At 41.8% G+C, this 19,628-nt stretch overlaps 1 protein-coding gene across 7 annotated transcripts in view; it reads right to left on the minus strand.

Moving 5' to 3' along the window:
• The window catches only part of SLC6A6 (solute carrier family 6 member 6), a 63,782-nt gene extending 44,705 nt beyond the window's left edge, over positions 1-19,077 (minus strand). The window contains exons 1-3 of one of the 7 annotated variants that reach the window (XM_081184136.1): positions 18,907-19,011; positions 9,637-9,672; positions 5,193-5,258 (exon numbers count right to left, since the gene is read on the minus strand). In XM_081184136.1, the coding sequence (XP_081040262.1) occupies positions 5,193-5,247 (55 nt within the window). In that variant the 5' untranslated portion in view covers positions 5,248-5,258; positions 9,637-9,672; positions 18,907-19,011. The other 6 variants (XM_081184138.1, XM_081184139.1, XM_081184140.1 and 3 more) reach the window with 6 other exon arrangements.
• Between the last annotated feature and the right edge of the window lie 551 nt (positions 19,078-19,628).

Below are 19,628 nucleotides of genomic sequence, written 5' to 3' on the forward strand. Positions count from 1 at the left end.
AGAAAGGAGCACAAGCTTCCTGCTGCTTTCTCTTGATAAACTGCTGCTTTGATCATTACATCATCACTCCAGATGCAAGAGTGCAAAATGTTGCTGTTTGGTGCTGGACAAAATTTCAGAGGCGACTAACTGCACCTGAAAAACTTACAGTATTAGGTGCAATTCAAATGACAAGTGCCTCTTATTTAAAATTCTGGAATACACAGAAGGCAGGCGCTCACAAATGCTATTCACACACATTTAATATTGCCTGGAGTACATCTGAATGTCTTCTGTTTCTATTTCATTTCAGCTCGTTATGTGCCACCATCAACTATCTGCATCAGTGATTTGTTCTTCAGGCCACTTTCCCATCCACAACCAGAGCACACTTTGCCTGACAATGACGTCACAGCATGCCACGTCAGAATCATTCCATTGCCCTGACAATCACAGACGGAAATGTATTTTGTGTGGCACAATGGGAAGAGATGCAGAAACAATGTGGGCAGGCACTGTTAACATCTTCATGTTGGCCCCTATTAAGAGCAACCATCCCAGGTTACACAGTACAGTTATACAGCAAATCTAGTGTATTATTAGAGATTTCATTGCATCACTAACAATGTGATCTGCTCTAAAACTGGAAACAGGGCCACAGCTCAGTGGTTGGTTGGCATCCATCGGGAAATAATGAAGGAGTGAGTCTTCAGGGATGAAGTCAAAGCATTAGAGAGTTACAGCACCTGCTGTGGCTGCAGAGGCCAATAGGGGAGAAGCATATTCTGTTGCAGCTGGGACAGATGAAGGCATCCAATTGTGCTGATGAAGGTATACCAGTGGTAAAGCACATAAAAATGATTATGGATTCTGCCCCTGGGATTTCTAGGTGTGTGTGTTAAATATCTCAAGTGGCATGGCTAAGGACGAAAAGCCATCTGAGATTATGGGTGGCTGCTACCAGTCAGGAAGCGAAGCTTTGAGGACTAGCCGCTTCACACATTCATGACAACTAGGATACGTTACTTCAGTTGCCACTCAGTCACCAAGGCAAATGTCATGGTTTGTGGGTACAGACAAATGGAAGTACAGATCAGAGCTACTGGGATGATAGAAAGAACCAATAACAGCTAATGGATATATCTTGAAGGTGTCTGATAACATCTTTCTTTATGAAGTCTGCTATAATTTGCTTCATTTAGAGTTGGGCTTCCATTTAGGGGAAAAGAGAAAAGAAACAACTGAACAGAAACTAGATTTTATCATATTTGAAAGAGGAAATGAAGTTCTATGGTCAGTCACCAGAATGCTGGGAACAAAAGGTGAAACAGAAAGGGATCAGGATGTTTCTACAGAGAAAATGCTCTAAGCTACATAAACCTGCTAGTGAGGAAACTCACACTGAACTACTTGTTCTTTTCTGAGTGGCAAAACAGCAGAAACACACACACACACACCCCTCAAAAAAACTCTCATCATCTGTTGTTTCCTTACTTTCCTAGCCACACACATGCACGCTGATGGTGAAACAGCAAAGAAGACAGAAGCCTACTGTTTATGCACTTATGTGGGTACAGAACAGACTGACTCACTGCCTAGAGTCAACGTTGATTTCTCACTCTCCATAGCTCACCCACTCACTGGATTCTCCACTGCACCTTTAGCAAGATGGTACATTAAAATGGCTACTCCTGCCCTGATTTTAGACAAGTAGCATGCATAGGGTGCCCTCTGACATGCTAAGTGAGCCCCTGCTACTGCTTCAAGACACTTTCTCCTCTTATTTCCAGTCTCATCAACCCCCCTCCTTTCTTATGCTGCAACAGCATCATGACTAATTTAATTACTCCAGAGACTACTTAAGTAGCTACTTAATGGGTATGTGAGAATGTGGCTGAGAGACTGGCTGGTTGCACATGACAAGTTAAACCAAACCTTGACTTACCCAGACCAAAGGAGTACACATTCCTGGAGAAGGGTTTGCAGCTGCTTTGCTCCTTCCTAGTTCTTTTGCACCATGCCAAGCAGGCTTAGTTTATCATTTACAGATAGGTAGCCGTGTTGGTCTGCCATAGTCAAAATAAAAAATTCCTTCCAGTAGCACCTTAAAGACCAACTAAGTTAGTTCTTGGTATGAGCTTTCGTCTGCCATAGTCAAAATAAAAAATTCCAAGAACTAACTTAGTTTGTCTTTAAGGTGCTACTGGAAGGAATTTTTTTATTTAGTTTATCATGCCATCCAAACCAGGACTCGTGGTTAAGCTCCTATCCTCACTAACCAAGAGCTATAACAAAATACAAGCCTTGATTACAACTTGTGGGTAAGTGGAACCTAACCACAAGTCCCAGTTTGGATGGCACACTAACTCAAACCTTGGCTTTGCTCAGCACGGCAGGAAGAATTTGGAGGAGAAAAGTGGCTGTGAGCTCTTCTCCAGCAGCCCACACAGTTGCATGGTCTCACTAAACCAAGTTTTGGCTCAGCATTTCATGTGCACCAGGCCAATGTCTGCATTGCACACTAGAAATGGTTCTGGCATGACCTTAAACTGTATCCAAATAAATCCTAGAAAAAGCACTTCTGGGATCACCAACACTCAGCATCAATAAGATAACACTTGGCTAAAGCCATGGTGCCCAACAACAATTTATGACTGTGGCACAGATATGCTCAAAGTGGTGAGGGAGTAGTCATCTGTTACATATGACCACTGCCCCAACTGAGCACCTGCCGCTACTTCCTGAGGCACACACTCCACTACAACTTCCCCTCCCTAGTCAGAAAGTGTGCCAACTGGCATCTCTCAATCCTTTTTATATGGGAAGAAGCCAGGGAAATCCTTTGGGACCAAGGGATAGCAAGACTATAAACTCTCCACAAGCCTGGGAAAAGGGAGTAGGAAGGATGGATAGCTGAATGGAAACACTGGATTAGTAAGGAAGCTGGTTGTAGAGGAGCCTGGGACCTGTGTATGTGTTGTTTATCTGAAATCCTATGCATATGTACCTAGGAGCAAGTCCCAATTAGAAGTCAATGGGGCCTACATGCATAGGGGTGCCCTTTATGTCTATAAGCATTTAAGATTAGGAACATTTATTCTTATAGTTAAAATGATTCTGTAATAGGAATATATTTTACTATACTTATGGGTCTACCAATTATTTCCAAATTTCAAATCTTCTGCATATAACCTTGGGGTCATATAAGTCACTAGCCATCTGTGTAATTCTTAACAGTTTTCCTGAAGAATGTGTGATAGAAGATCCATTTTTAAATCAGAAAATTATTTTCAGCACAATATTTATTACCAACAAAAACTTTGGCAATCAGATGCAAGAAAATGCTACGCTGTTGCTTTTTGCAAATCCTTCTGTTGGCTAATCATATCAGGATTAAAATAAGCATTTCATTTCTCTAAGAAACCGAAACATGCAGCCCACTTCTATATATCATGCTTTGCAAAGCAGAATTTGCAAACAGAGAACTTAACCTACACTTTCACCTATAGACAACAACAGCAACAAAGCCACTGATTTTAATTTTGACTTCAGTTAGGAGTTTCACTTGAGTGAATGTGGAATCAATTCCTGAATCAAGAAAAAGAACTGTCCGTCTCTGTCATGGTACATGGAGCCTACTTGCCCTGAACATTCTTACCAAGATGTGGTAAAAACCTATACTGAAAATTACTGTGAAAGAAAGCAAGAAAGACAGAAAGAAATTGTTTATCTCTTCTATTAGTTGCCACTGATTTCAGACAATGCTTTTGATACCATTATTTATATTTAGTTTGTGTTAATCTCACACACACTTTTTGCACTTCAGAAGCATGCAGAACCACAACATTAATTTGAAGAGGGTACAAAGCAACCAGTCTGAACAAAATTAATGGATATCCATGGTTATGGTCACTCAACCTTTAGTATGCAATTTGCATTTTGAATTTTTATTCTTTTACCTTGTGGCAGAAAAATGAAACTATGACCAAATGGAAAATGTTTGCAATTTCATACTACTACTAATAATAATAATGCTATGGAGATGTGAATGAAGTTTGCTATGGCAACATCTTTACAAAAGCAAAACAACAGAAAATGAGACTTTAAAAAATAAAATTAAATGCATATTTTTCCAGTTTGCTTGCAGAACAGGGAAATAAGACAAAGCATGAGTGATTGGGGGATGATAGCAGTTTTCAATAAACATGGATTTTGTGCTGCTTTTTAAGGAAGTCAAAGGTGCTTTCGATCAAAATTCAGAATAAAGCATTCCTCATTTTGATAGTATCCTTATCTGACTCCAATGAGGTGAACCCAGATTTTAAACAAAAGGGAGAGATTCAATGCAGTGAGTGTCAGCTTGTACAACAAAGCTTTCCCTTCCTCTCTCCTCTCCCCTGCAGCCTCCCCCCACAAATGGCCCCAGTATCTGCTCTGGTGTGTTGGGGGAATCTTCTGGAGCAGATTTTGGGGGTGGGGGGGGGCTGCAGGGTGGAAGAGAGAAAAGAAAGTGTTAGTCCTCTTGCACAAGCAAATTTCCATTATGTATGTTGCCCAATAAATCTAATCTGAAATGCTGTAACAGTAAATTATTCTGGGTGAATTATTCTCCCCTCAAGTAGAGGAATTATATGTGTGCCTTCTGTAACAGGTAAGTAACATTTTTCTGCTTTAAGCATTTGTCAGTTTTATTATATTCCTATGTTCCCCTACATATGTTCATTATGACAGACAATTTCTCAGAAAAGACAGAATAAAGAGCAATTATTCAAAATTAAAGAAAGAAAACTATGTCATCTACCGGAATATTTGCAAAATATTGTGAGCAGTCCAGGGCAACTTAGACATTCCTATCAATGGGGCCACATACTCTGGAGTGTACCTCATTCTTTGCAAGCTGAATAGTTATAAATGTCCACACCCCTTAGACTGGCAATAAAATTATGAGAGCTGCAAAGTCCGGATGTAATGATGGGATGTGGCAGAAGCATAGTGGGTGACTGGAAATGGTGCAACTTTTCTGTAGATCATCTGAGGGCTGGAACTGCCAACATAGCACATTGGGGGGGGGGACAAAAAATGTTGTAAATGTTTGCAGATAACATTCCTAGAACTCTCAGTGACATATGGATAAACACAAACGAGGCATCAAGCTCCATGTACAAACATGCCTCCCCCCCATTTCACAAGCATCCCACCTTAGCTGCACTCACCCGTTGGAACTTCTGTCCCCTCCTCAATGCGGATGGGCAGTGCTGGTTCCTCCATAGGGTGAGGCACTGATAGAAAGTAATGAATGATGGTAGTATTTGACGCAAAATGATTACAGTAAGATGGTTCCTTCTTAGCATTACAGTTACAAATGAGACTGGCGATAGCTATGAGCAATCCACTTTCCATACTAAGAAATGACCTGCTTCAAAAAACAATCCTAAATCATGACAAAGACCATCTCTGAGAATGCATTTCTGTCTGAAAAGGCTCAGATCATTCCACCATCTCTGAAATACTTGAGCACAACTGCCTTAAGAAGTATTTATACTTAAGGGCTATACACTGCTCCCTCAAAATTAACACTGCTGCAGAGGATTTAATTTTGTTAAATGTCAAGTTTAAAAAAGCAAAAAGTATCTTAACTAAGAAGAGGATACCGTTCCAAAATTACTGTACATTTTAACAAATCTAGTATTTGACAATGTGCCTGTTATAACTCTCATGAGAGCATTTAACTCCCATTTAAAAATTCATGCTGCAGCAGTCCAAAAAGCCAAAGCACTAAGCCAGAAACACTATAGAGATTATGAGCAAAAATAAACGTATTGAAAGATGTATATGAAGAAGAGTCTTCACAGGTTATCTGGATATGCAGAAAAGGAAGCATCAAGACTTCCAGGTTCACTTTACTGATACATGTCTAAGCAGGTAATAAAGGGGCACACTGTTATATATTATATGCACACCCAGGTTTGTACACATATGATACATATGTGTACAAATCAAGACCATGATTTGAAACCCATGGATGAAACCCATGGCACTTTTTGCAGTCTGTGTATTTATCTCCTTTTTTGTTGTTGTTATATCCCATTCCTTTTCTACCTGTAGATGTGTGGAAGATATTCACAGAGTGAGAAGGAAAAGGGCAAGGGGGAAAAGGAGAAAAATGCCCTGCTCAAGCAGAGGGCTGTAGAGGAACTGGGCTTGGAGAATGGACACCTGTTTTTCCTTTCTCTTGTCCTCTGAAGCACAACATGGCATTCCTCCTTGCTTTTTAAAGAACTTGAAGGAGGGGAAAGTTTGGAGCTAATGCCTCCTCTGCCCCCAGCTTTACACAGTGAGGTAGCATTACATTTTGCAGGTTAAATGGCCTTTGCAGAGAGCAAATTGAGCCCAAGGAATGTACTAATCAGAACAGAGTATTCTCCAAAGCCAATTCCTTTTCCCAATCCAGCAATGGGCACAGAAAATACACACCAGACTGGCCTTTAGCCTACCTCCCAACTCCAGGGGCCAAGAACTCATGTGTGGGTGCTGCTCTATGTTGCTAACATTTCAAGGTAGCTGGAGGGCAATGAGCATGTGAAACCACTGTCTTCAGCCTGTTTTTGAGGGTTACTGGGAAGGCATGTGTGTAGTAGGCCATTTAAAAACACAAGACCCACCATTTCCCTGCATATCTCAGTGGTATGTAGGCATCCAGTCTGACCCTTTCCCTTCACTAGTTCTGCTGTCCAGCACATCCACATGCAGCTAACCCTCATTTGAAAATAGGAACGGTGATGGTTTAATAGTTTAGAAACTCTGTCTCTCTATCATGCTAACCATCCAGAGAGGCCCTGCACCTTACTGAGCTGGCCAATTATGACATCCAATGAGGCCAAGGGAACTGAGATTCTATGTTATGCTCATTTCATGGGTTTGCCTGTCTAGGCTGGGAGTTTCCTCCAAGAAGCTAGTAGATCCCAGTTCTCCCATTCCTACAAGTAAACTTTAATTTTCTCTGGACAGCACCATTTTACCCCTAACCACTCACCAAAGTCCCTGCACTCAGCTGCCATTAATATTACTGCTATCAGGCCTAACAGGCACAGAAGATGCTGGATCAAGAGGTGGCAATAATGACAGTGAGTGAGGTGGCAATAATGACAGTGAGAACTTTAAACACTGCTCCCATGGAGAAACATCTTATTAAATGACATCTGTTGGGACCTTTGCATGTTGTATTGCAGAGGATGAAATGTGCAAATGGATTGTGTGCCGCTGTACTGTAGTAGGAAAAACACACAAAATGGGGTTCTATCGTCCATTTCTCTAATTGGCTAACCATGGCCTGGGATGGCCTGCCTTTGGCAGCCTTCCCTAACCTGATGTCCTCCAGATGGTGTTGGCACTCCAAATTCCCTCAGCTCCGGCAAGAATCACCAATGGTCAGATGTTCACCTACAACTCCTCTCACCGCTGGAGGGTACTAAGTTGGCAAAGACTAGCCTATGGTGTGGCTGGCAGGCATCTCATACATCCCAAGAGGAGGAGGCAAGGAGGGAAATCTTCAAAACCTATACCCACATCTGTTGAGAATTAAGGCAGAAAGGAGGAAATTCTTCCATTTTCCTCATCGCAATATTTTGCAATGTTCCCTTAAATCTGAATGCACTGCTAGTTTATCATGCAAAATAAGGCCATGGCTTGAAGGCAAAAGATGTTTGCAATCAAATTTGCCTCTACAAATGGAGGTACTCAGCACAGAAATGATTACCTATGGAGAGTGTGCTGCACAAGCTGCTTTTTATTCTAGCTCAACTAGTACTTCAGCCCCATAAGAACATTTGTTACCATAGCTTTTAGCTACATGAACCCATTGTTATGGAAACATAGGGCAGCACTATAGCTAAATACTTAAAAAAACCAAAAACCTATTGTTTTATTAGACCTTTACCCAGGGCTAACATTCCTGAGTTTGCCACTGAGTTACGGACAGTGTGCACAGAGAATGTCATATAAAACAGACTCCATACTACAAAGGAATGCAATAATTTTCCTCTCCAAAGCAGATTCTGCTCCATCAAAACAAAAACAAAAAACTTAAACCTAAGTGAATCCTTACCTTTATTAAATTTACAAATTTAATTATGTTTTTGAACACAGAGACAAATTTTCAAAAGAACTGTGCAGCTAGTATAATGTGTCCAAGGGGTTCTTTAGTCCTGTGTTTCGCAAACAGCAGCCCTCTCGATGCATGGTTAAACTGAAGGGAAACTCATAAGCAGTTTGAGATACGGCATGGTTATTCCTATTTAGAAGGGTATGTGTGCATGGGTGTAAAGTCTTAGTGGGTGTACCCAAACTTATGGGCTTAGACAACGTCTTTGTAAGTAACCAGCCAGAATTTGCAAGTAAGCCCAGTCCATGAGCAGAATATACAACTGTTTTACTGCAACCTGCTGCTCCATTTGGTCTGAGAATGATGCTCATGCAGAGGAAGGGAACATTTAGTAAAAGGAGTTGCATAATGCAACTAAAAAAAAATAACATTGATGGCTGCTGGGACTGGCTCTCTAGCACAACCTAGTGGTTAAGACTCTTGCTCATTCATCCAGGGTGAGTCACTGTTTCATGTAAATAAATAGTTTGCCAGACCTCAAACTGCCCTGTGATACATAGATCAGCAGACTGACTGCATCCTGTTGCTGTTCTTTGAAGGGGAAGGGGACTGGTAATTGTCTATATATACTTATATTCATGGCTGTCAACAAGTAATGCCAAGAAATCGTAGAAAAAGCTTACAATATCTACATACTGAGGCCACACGCACATATGCACACGCCAACTTTGCAAATACTAACTTGGATTATGTTATATAATCCAAGAAAAACAAAGTGTATTTCAGCACAGGAATGGCAGCAGGAAAATTTATACTGAGCTCGTACACTGATTTGCTCTATGGCCTTGGAGAAATCTCTTACAGTGCAATCCTAAGCATATTTACTCTGAAGTAAGTCCCATGTAGTTCAAAGAGAGAGAAAGGACTTACTCTCTAGTAAGTGTACCTGTGATTGCAGTGCTGATTACTCTTCATCAACTTCTATTTCTAAAATGAGGGCAATAGCAGTTACCTACTTGTTCACATGAAACCCAGCACTTTTGTCAAACTGCAAATTCAAGTCAGAGTTTGTTGGCTACTAATACTACGACAACGACAATAACTACTACTACTAACAGCAGCATTTCTAGTTTGGCCCAAATCGCTTGCTCTCTCAACCACTATTTTGTAAATTTGAAACAATAGGAACCCCACTTCACAAAGTTGGTAAGAATATATGCAAAACAAAACACTGATCCAGAATGGGATGATCTGTGCACATGTTCTGATCACAGATCACCTTAACTATACACAGGAGTAAGAAGAGGCTCTGCTAGAGGGAGCAGACATCCACGTCCAGCAGCCCCAATTCTTATGTAGTTCCCACCCAATAATAATAATAATAATAATAATAATAATAATAATGCTGAGTATTTATCACTACATGACAGTAGCTTATTTTCTGCAAGCAGTTTTACTGTCCTATGAGCAGATGGTGAACATTTGGAATTCTGGAACATCTGAGCTGCACTGCTAATATTTCGCTATTTTCATTAACGAGCATTAATAACACTTACATGAAGAAGAGTCTCTCCAGAATGGATTTTCTCTTCCTGTTTCAGAAAAAGAAAAAATAAAATAAAATAAACAAAAACAAAAACAAAACAAAAAATAAGATGCTAATGGAGGGGAAAATATGGACATAATCCTGCCAGATATGAATGCCACATGTGTGTTTAAGAACTCCAGATAACAGCAGAGTCTGCACTACCAGGCAACTGTTCCTCCCTAATTTTCCGCTTTAATCTTTCATACAATGTGCCAGCTTTAAAAAAAATGAAATTCTGGCAAACTGTCTCAAAAGTCAAACTTAAGATCCAGAAAAATTAAGTTCCTGCAGCAAGACAGGGAGGCTTATCACTTTCCCTGGGATTTGTTTGTGCATTATTGTCTAGGACCTCCATTGTTTACAGCCATTTTCTAGCACCGAAAGGTCCTCTGTGGCCTACAGTAGGGACTCTGATCTTTTAGTCTTGAAAAATGAAAAGCTGAAAAACAGCTTAGGAACATAAGAAGCTGCCTTACACCAGGTAAGTTTGTCCAGTTAGCCCAGTATTATGCACTCTTGACTTGCAGTGGCTCTTCAAAGTCTCGGGAAGAAGTATTTCTCACAACATTCTACCTGGTCCTTTTTAATCTAGAGATGCCGGGGTCTGAGCCTCATACCTTCTGCTTCCAAAGCATGTGCTCTACCACTGAACTCTATTTCTGGCTTTGGGGCACAGCAACTGTTTCTGGATCTCTTCTTGACAGAGACCTAGTCTGCAAATAGGTACAGGGATCAGTAGAACTCTGTAACGGTTCTCAACTACCGGTACCTAGTTAGATCCTGCAAAGCAAATACCCTCTCTGGGTCCTATAGCGGATTCTGCTGGCATAGGGCAGGGAGCTGGCTCAAGTATGAGAGGGTGGACTGGAAGGCAGAGAGAATGGGATTGGAAACTGAAGAGTACCAAGGCATCAAATTTCTCCCCAAGTCTGCAGTTTTGACAGGCCTCTACTACATTGTTCTTCTAATGCCCACATTCTGGTAGCAGCCAGAAGTCTTATCTATAAGCAAGAGTTAAAATAATCTGTGCTAAGGAATTTGTGCAGTTCTGCAAGAGATGGGGAAGAAGTAGAGATAGTAACAAAGTGTGTTTCGTGTCCTGACAGTCTCTAACTGAAAATAAGCTGCCTAGGTGTATTCTATTAAAATAGCTAAACACCTCTTCTGTATTTACCAAGGCAGGATGTGGTGTATTGAGTCACTTCTGCAAGTGCACACCAAACATTTAAAGCACATCTGTCCAAAGAATCCTGGGAATTGTAGTTTACCCTTCACAGAGCACAATTCTTGACATCCTTAACAAATACCTCCAGGATTACCAGGATTATTTGGGGGTAGAGGAGAATTTGCTTTAAATGTTTGGAGTATACACAACATCAGGCTGAAGTGTAGTTTCAATGCTATAGTCAAACTATTGTGTACTTAAGCGTGGCTTGGATATAGGCTGAGCAGCTATAAAGCTGGGTTTCATTAAGTCTAAAGGCAGTCCTAATGTAGAAAACAAATTCCTCCAGCTGCAACTGGAGTTAACTACTATAAAATTTGTTGTGCATGCCAGGCTAAAGCTAAAGTAATTCATACAGGGGGCTAGAAGCTACTTGTCCATTAAAAATACACTTTGTTTCTGCTAGGCAAGGGGATATATGTGGGAATGTGCAGTTATTCTACATTCAGTTTCAACAGTTTAACAGGTTTATTAAACTTGGCAGTGTGTATAAAACTGAAAAAATTCAGAACAATTTGAACACAATGGTATATCACAAAGCCACAGAGCTGGGCTTCTCATTCTGTGGACCTTGAAACATTGTAGCTCTTGGTGTTATTTTTATCTTTCTATAACTTGCTTTAGGTGGAAAATATTTTTAAGTCTAAGCTACTGCAAGCTCTTAGAACTTGAACCTCTGCAGCATCTGGAATAATTTTCTGAATTAACAATAATTAAATAAAATGATAATGGTGGTAGGGTGGTGATGATGATATTGTTAAAACTAAAAGTAGTTGCATTAGTAATAACAATAAAATTAAAAATAATAATGATATAAATAATAATTTAAAAGAATCAATTCAGCATTGGAAAAAACCAGTATTATTACTTTCTCTGGTTGAACAAGCCAACTTGCTCTTAAAAGGAAAGTCACAAGTCAATGATAAAATATAATTAATATTCAAACCCCAATTTATTCAGAGATACAGTACAGGACACATCTTGAATGAGAATAGATGGCACTGTTTTTCAGACATTTCATTCCCCTCAAGAAATCATTTTTAAATATTTGACATTTATAAGTACCACTGTAATTTAAAACAAATAGATTTAACATGATTTAAACAAGCTCCAGTAAGTTCAGTAAGGCTCCCAGCCCATTGAAGAGACTGGCATACCTGTGCATTGTCTCTTATGAGTACTGGGACAGTTGCACATCTTACACAATGGCAAATGAAAGTTTCACACCATACACATATGAGTTGGAGACCTTGGCACTGGTGTATATGTTTTTGAAAAGTGATTATTTGTAAAGCAGACCTTAACAGCAGAAAGTGCTTTTATCTGGGATTAGACAACAGCCTCTGCTTGAAACATTAAGAGTATTGTTAGGGACAGGGCACACATGCAGTGCTTCTATGAAGCAAAAGTCTTGAGGCAAGCTGCATCTACAAAGCAAGCTCACATTCACAGCTGCACTAGCAAAGCAAAGTTAATTTTGTAAGGATGCAGAGACAGGGAAGAAGTATACAGAGAAGGCTGCCCTAAACTATATATGAACAGGCTTTAACTTGCCACGAGGACAAAAATAATCAATCCCTGCTAGAATCATGTTTGAGCTTGAAGGCAAAAGTAGAAAATAATGGGACAAAACTGAAATGCACCAGGAGGGGGTGCCCAGAAGTATATAATCGTGATTATTACTACTGCTACATATAAAGTATTTTGTACTGCAGACAGACCTAATTGTCCTTTGAGTTACTTCTATGAGCAAAGCAACCAATAAATAAATATTATTAATAAGAGCAGTGCAGTAGTAGATATTTGCTTCTGGCCTTTAAGCCCTGCTTAACTGAGGAATACTTACATATCTGGTGGAAAGGAAGCTGGTTAGCAGAGCTGGAGCATCCTGCTGCCATGGCACTTTTGTGTAGCTTTGCCTTGCTAGCAAGGCTTTCATGGCCCCCACCCTATAGTCAGCTTTCATCCCCCCCCATCTAAAAACTGTTATAAATGCTGAGGATGCTTGTTCATTAGCTGATGAGACTTACAACAATGGGAACAAAAAGACCATATAGAAAGAAACAGAGGCAGGCTAAGTAGATAAATGTTAGGCAAAAATATGAAACAATGAAGCTAAATGAGTGGATCAAGCCGTGTCGGATTTCTAGCTCCTTTCTTCGGCCTTTACTCCTCAGTCACTAGGGAGCTGGAGCTTTTACCTCTGCCCACTGCCTCGCCTTTATCCTTACCTCATGTCTCTGCCTACTTCACCTTCCTCTGGGCAGCCTGTCCCTGTTCCAATGTTAGCTACAGGTGGGAGGGTAGCGGGGAAAGAATGCCCTTGTGACATCAGCAGCCATTGTCTCAGGCTTCTCTCCTCTGTTCCTTAGGTGTGCAAAGAAATCTGAGTTGAGGGCAGGCTGCTGATACCACAAAAGAAGTGTTCCTCCCCCTTAAGCAGGGACACTTCCTGCTCTCCTGCCTAGTTACTAGGGGAATAGGGCATTTAGGTGGCGCTGTCTCCCAGCTCAAGATCACAAGTTCCCCAAGCACAGTCTTTAGCCTTCCCCCGCTCAGTTTTCTGAAGAGAAGTTGTTCAGGAGGAGGTTTGAGCAGAAGGAGGGACTCCTTCTCAGGACACTAGTCCCGCTCCCCAAATCTCTTGCCTTCCCAATCCCCACCCCTTGCCACCTCCACTGAAATGGTTCAAAGGAAGGGAGGGGAGTGGGGAGAACCAAGCATGTTTACAGAAACGTTAGTGCTTATATGCTTATCATCATACTACACGTGACATTTGCAGGATGCAGATGGCTTTACATGACCTTGTTTTCACAATCCTGTAACTACTTTGAGTTTATTGATTAAAAAATACTTTAGTGGTCCTTTTGACTCCTATGTCTTCTCCCACAACTTAACTTGCCTTCATATTCCCTCCTCTCCTTCTTCTGTCCTGTCTCTCTTTATATATTTGTGTGTGTGCGCCTTTTCTATGGTAGCAAGGTAACAAGAGGGGCATTCTATATGGGGAAGATAAGTACTAGTGTAGGCTTGTTTTGGGTTATCACATGCTATATAATAAACAACATATAACATTCTTTCAAGAGCAAGAACAACAAGGTTCCTTCCTTTCTCTCCAACCATTCTTACCATATGCAACAGGATTCTGAAATATTGGGATCTGAACATCCAGATGCTCCACATCCCCTCTACCATTCCACCACCATTTCACCATTTGTGTCAAGCACAGTATCTTATCTCACTACTTCAGCACTTAAGTCATGTGATCATCAGACGATATCAAAGACTAGCAGCATCTTGAACCATTTCCATAGAACAGTTTCTTTTCACATTAATTTACAAACATTTACCAAAACAACGCTAGCCACTTTCAGCACTGTGTACTGGAAAAGTGTCTTGTCCTACTGAGATGTCCTGAATTTATGGTTTAGTAAATTATATACAAGATTAAACTCAGATCTGTATCACAGGATATTTCATAACCTCTTTCCTCCCCAGGGCATAATAGCAATATGATGTCTGTCTATGCCACATCATTATTTGTTGAAGATCAATTACTTCACAGAGTCATTTACACTACCACACTGAAAACAAAAATGTATTTTTTATTCTGTTGGATATGACAAATAGAATTTAGATACAGATATTAGACAGGTTTGTTGCTGACTTGAGGGATGGCCACACGATCCCACTGATACATGTGGGGAGCTGATTGTAGACATTAAAACAGTTGTGTGGAGCCCCAATTCCACAGATGAATTTCAACAGCACCCCTACTGCTGTGTCTTAATTGGGCCTCACTTTGTAAAAGATGTGTCACATGCACAGAGAAGCAGCAAACATAACAGTGATGATGCCTTCAAGCAAGTACAGAACATTTTCACAACATGATGCTGCTCAGACAAGTAATCCAATCCATGTATTCCAAGGGAAGGAAATCACTTCCCTCCCACCATGTTCACCAGCCTGGAAGTGGGGGGAATCCTTCCCATTCCCAAGTGTAATGATCAATTAGAACACTGACAGGCAACCTTTAAGGCAAAAGCACCACAAGTCAAGCACAAAGTGTGAGACAGTGCAGCACTAGCATACCTTTCAAGACATAGGCTACTTCCAGGATTCGGGGTGATTTTGGCTCCTTTCAATAGTCAAACCTAATAGTTCTCTATTGGACAGTGTTCTCGAAGCTACTAACATGAGTTTGACCAAACTGCGGGAGGCAGTGGAAGACAGGAGTGCCCAGCGTGCTCTGATCCATGGGGTCACAAAGAGTCGAACATGACTAAACAACAACAATAGCTCTCTGGCTATTGTCCAGAAATGCCACAAACTCTGACACTAGGTGCAACCATGCCACAATTTGGCCACCCACTTATGAGCATGAATGCCTATCCTGACATTCTAACATGTAGGCTCTACTCAACAAAAGGCTTCTAGTTACACTTTTCTAGATACAGCAGTTTTAAATCCCTCAAAAAATCTTGGGAGGCAGAATGAAGGCTATATATATCCCACTTTCCCCCTCCACAAAAGGAGGTGCTCAAACCAGCTTTCACAAACAGAAATGCAAAACATTAAAATAACAATAATCCAATAATTAAAACAAATGATCAAACTAAAAACTGCACCAAAAAACAAAGCACAAAACCACATCACTCACAATACTACATTTTATAATGCCCTTATTTCCCACCACAGAGCAAACAACAGCATAGGATGTGTGCTTTTGACTGAAGTACGGTGCAGTAGGAAAAGGGGTGAATAGACTTCCCAAGTGCTGCTTGACCAATCTAATTGGCAGCCTCACTTCAGTTACATTACATTAGAAAATAGAACATCAAAAGTTCCAATCACACAGCTCCAAAGTCATGCGTAGTTTTGCCCTCAGTACCCTGTGGGCCATATTTGAGAAGTCACTGTGAGACTGGAAAACCTTTACTGAAATAACCCTGAAAGAGAGGCTTATAGTTCACCCAAGCCCTAATGAAGCAACAAGATTCTGACAGGTCTATACCTCATTCACCTATTTTTGGTATTCTCATCAGGCATTTCTTCATTTCCCCCATTAATCAGTTATCAGACTCTTATGTCTCAGTCCATTCTCCCCTTCCCATAAGAAAAGAGGAACAGAAGAAATTCTAATGATATTTTATTCCATCATGGCAAAAAAACAATACCTAAATGATATCATCACATTGCACTCAGTTACTCCACTGTAAATTAGCCTTCGGAGAGTTGCTTCAGCTTTACACCAAAATCTCCTGCTTATATCTCTTTAACCAAAGCTGCTCATTTTATGATCAGCTCAAAGACCAAGACTTCCGGCCATTTGTTCACTTACTAATTCTCTAATATTCTATAGGCCTCATCCTGGAATTACACAGTTCTATCCAATGCAATTAAGAGATTTCTGAAGATAATTCTGTCTAAGTTTGAATACTGGAGCCCATCCATGATATAGCCCAGGGGGAAAAGCAACAACCTATTCCCCCCACCCATTACCATTCTGTAACAATGTCTTTGCTGGTCCAATCTCACATACCGCCCCCTACAGGATGGGATGTTATTTGCCACACTTGCTTTTGCAGGCTGCCAAAGGTTATGTCATTCTTGGGTGCCAGTGCTATAAGGAGATTAGGTGCAGAGGAAAGTGGGAAAGGAAAATGAAAGACCTTGGGGGAGAGGGTAGAAGGTGACTGGAGGGCAGAGGGAGACGTGAAAAGCAAAAGGGAGTGACAGATTTAAAAAAGAAAAGAGATCAATATTGGGAAGATTAAAGGAGAAAGAGGTAAAAGTGAAAAGAGAGAAAAAGACCACCACAGCAAACATATAATTTCCCCCTCTGAACAGTACGTTCACCTTCAGCATTTGCCTTAAGTAAATGACATTGTTATTACAGTAGATGACTAGCTCATCTCCGGTACAAAGTAAAATCCATCCCTACTGTAAAAGATCAGTTTCCAAGCAATGTCTTCCAGGAAAATATTCCCACCACATTCCAAAGTCAAATGGTGCTAGAGAGATTATTTGTTTATTCAAATATAAATCTAGACATACAAAATCATTTGCCAAGGACACAGAGGTCTGGCCTAGACTGGGCTATATTTCCCTCCCCTCAAACACTGTGTATGAATAACCCCACATTTTTAATAAGCTCATTCACTAAAAACAAAATATCCTTTTAAAAAATAAGAGATTTCAAAATCTTAGCCAGCAGCAACTCCAAATTACATAGCCTGTTAACATGACAAACCTATTTGGTTCTTTCAGCCCAACCCTTAAGACAGTCTTTAACACAGAGGAACAAGAAAGTACAGTGGATACCAAAAGAGCCCATTAAGCACAACTGACTTTTCTTGGCAAACTTTCTTAATGCCTTTCCTGATACGGTTAAAAATTAGTCACTATGAATGTTTAAAAAAGAATAAGCAAAGCTCTATATCCACATTGGGAAGAGCTACAAGGACGTTCAAGATTTCAAAACAGGCAGCTCTGTTTCTTCACCATCACACCTGGCTCTTCATTTCACAGTATATATTACTTATTTTTAGAACACTAAAGACAGTAAGCTTAAGGAATGCATACTTAGAAATAAGGTCTGTATGAAAGATAATGGTCTTTTCTCCCAAAAGCATTCAGCATTAGGCAGCAGCAATAATAAGAATGTCTAGTTCAGACATTCACCTTGGTAAAACACAGGTTGTATAGGTAACAAACACTTTGTTCTCCTCTAAACAAAACAGTATAAAAAGAGAAGCATATCCTCAATTGGCCATCTGCTGATCCTTACACGTATGCAAAGTGCCTTCCTCCTCATGCTCTTATATGGAAATTTAGATGGTGCTGCCTCAAAAGTCTGTATCCTTCCCTTTTGTTAAACGATCACACACACAGATGAATATTCATCACCTTAGTGCTGCCTTCTGATCCCAGGAACAGCGGTGGAAATCCAGAATCACTTTATTGACACTGAAGTGTGCTGGAGATTCGGTTCTTGCCAGCAAACTTTCTAAGAGTATCACAATCCCTTTCCTTTCACCACTCCAAACCCCCCAAAAATGAATGAACGAGTGCACAAGAGGGCAACTGCAGTCCAGTTAAAGATGTACTAACACCAACCGTGTAGCAATGCTAGCGCTTGCCTTTTCTGGTAGATTTTTAGTAGCAGAGAACAGCGCTGCTTAAATATAATTTAATCGCACACTGCACAGAAGAGGAAGGCAGTGAGGAGGGCCAAGCACATGCTCACCACACATACAAAGGCAGAAAACGCACTAAAACTAGAAGGAAAGCGTTAGCCGCACCAGCAGACAATTCCACTTAGCTGCTATCTGTTATTTAAAAGTTAACACAAGGTGTCGGAGGGCGGCGGCGGGGAAGAGAGGTAACTGCTGAGAGACCCCATTCAGCCAAACCAGAAAGGTGCACATGCATGCACGTTTTAATGGGGGGGGGGGGGGACACCAGACAAAAGGAAAACCGCCATGCGCTCGCTCACTCGCTCGCTCTCAAAAAAAAGCACAGAAGCAACGCATCCTAAAAGTAAATAGCAAAGGACAAATACAAATCTCTAAGGAAGGGGGAAAGGGGTGGGGGTCGGATAAGGGAAGGTAGGTGGGTGGGTGGGTGGGCTTCTCAGCCTACGGTGAAACCTGGCCAAAAAAATCCCCGACCCCCTGATGCCAGGATTTCTTGCTTCCCACCTTGGCTGAGGGATGCCCCTTAGAAAGAGGAAGAAGCGTTTCTTTTCTTCAGAGTAGCTCCCCGTTTTCCAGTAAATGACAAGAGGCGATCCATATGCCGACTCCCTTTGTTCCTAAACGCTACGAGGGAGAGCGGAAAAGAGAGGGAAGGAGAGCGAGGAAGAAAGGAAGAAAAAGGAGCCACCGACAGAGAGAAAGCAGAGCCGCGAAGGATGGGCTTAGGTCCTTCCCTGTGTGCCTTTGCTCTCCCAATATATATGTAATAATATATATCTATATCAAAAATCCCTCGGAAAAGAGCCTCGGGTACCTGTAACAGCGGCACCCCTCTGACCAGGTATCTGTCCAGCGCCTTAGCTGCCCGTGGGTCTGTCCCGTGTGTCCCGGGGAGAGTGCCAAGGCGGACTAACAGGGCTGCGAGGGAGGAAACGGTAATTTATAAGCGCTTTCTTCCTGACCTCTCGTGTCTGTTGTCTAATGAGCGAGCGCCGAGCATCACCCATCCTGCTGAGTGGAAAAACACCAGCTCGGCCTCGTCTTTGGCGGGGGAGGCGGGGAGAGAGAGGAGGGGGGAGCGGGAAGGAGGGGCCATCTTTCCGTCAGTCCCTTTCGACACACACGGGGGGGGGGCGGGCGGGGAGAGGGAGGAGGGGAGGCTCGGCTGGCAGGCGGCCCGGAGGGCTGCGCGAGACGGGGAAGGGCCGCCACAGGCGCGGGGAGGAGGAGGTGGGAGCAGCTGCCTGGCCGGGAAAGAGACCCAGCAGCTCCGGGCGTGTGCCAAGGAGGCGGGAAAGTCGCGCCTTTATTTCCCCCCTACTCCTATTCCCCCCCCCTATCCACCCGCACCCCCCCCGGCGGGTGAGAGAAAAGGAGAAACGGCGCGCGCGCGCTCGACAGGAATGGGGGGGCAGATTAACCGTCGAGACTGCCGTTGTGAGGGCGCTGCAAGAGGGGGCTTCCTCCCTCCCTCTTTCCCCCTCCTCAGGCTGTGAGGAGGCGCACCAACGCTATAATTTCGACTCCCGATGCTCT

Source organism: Podarcis bocagei, assembly GCF_964188305.1.
Source record: "Podarcis bocagei genome assembly, chromosome: 2".
In the NCBI taxonomy this organism is placed as follows: Eukaryota; Metazoa; Chordata; class Lepidosauria; order Squamata; family Lacertidae; genus Podarcis; species Podarcis bocagei.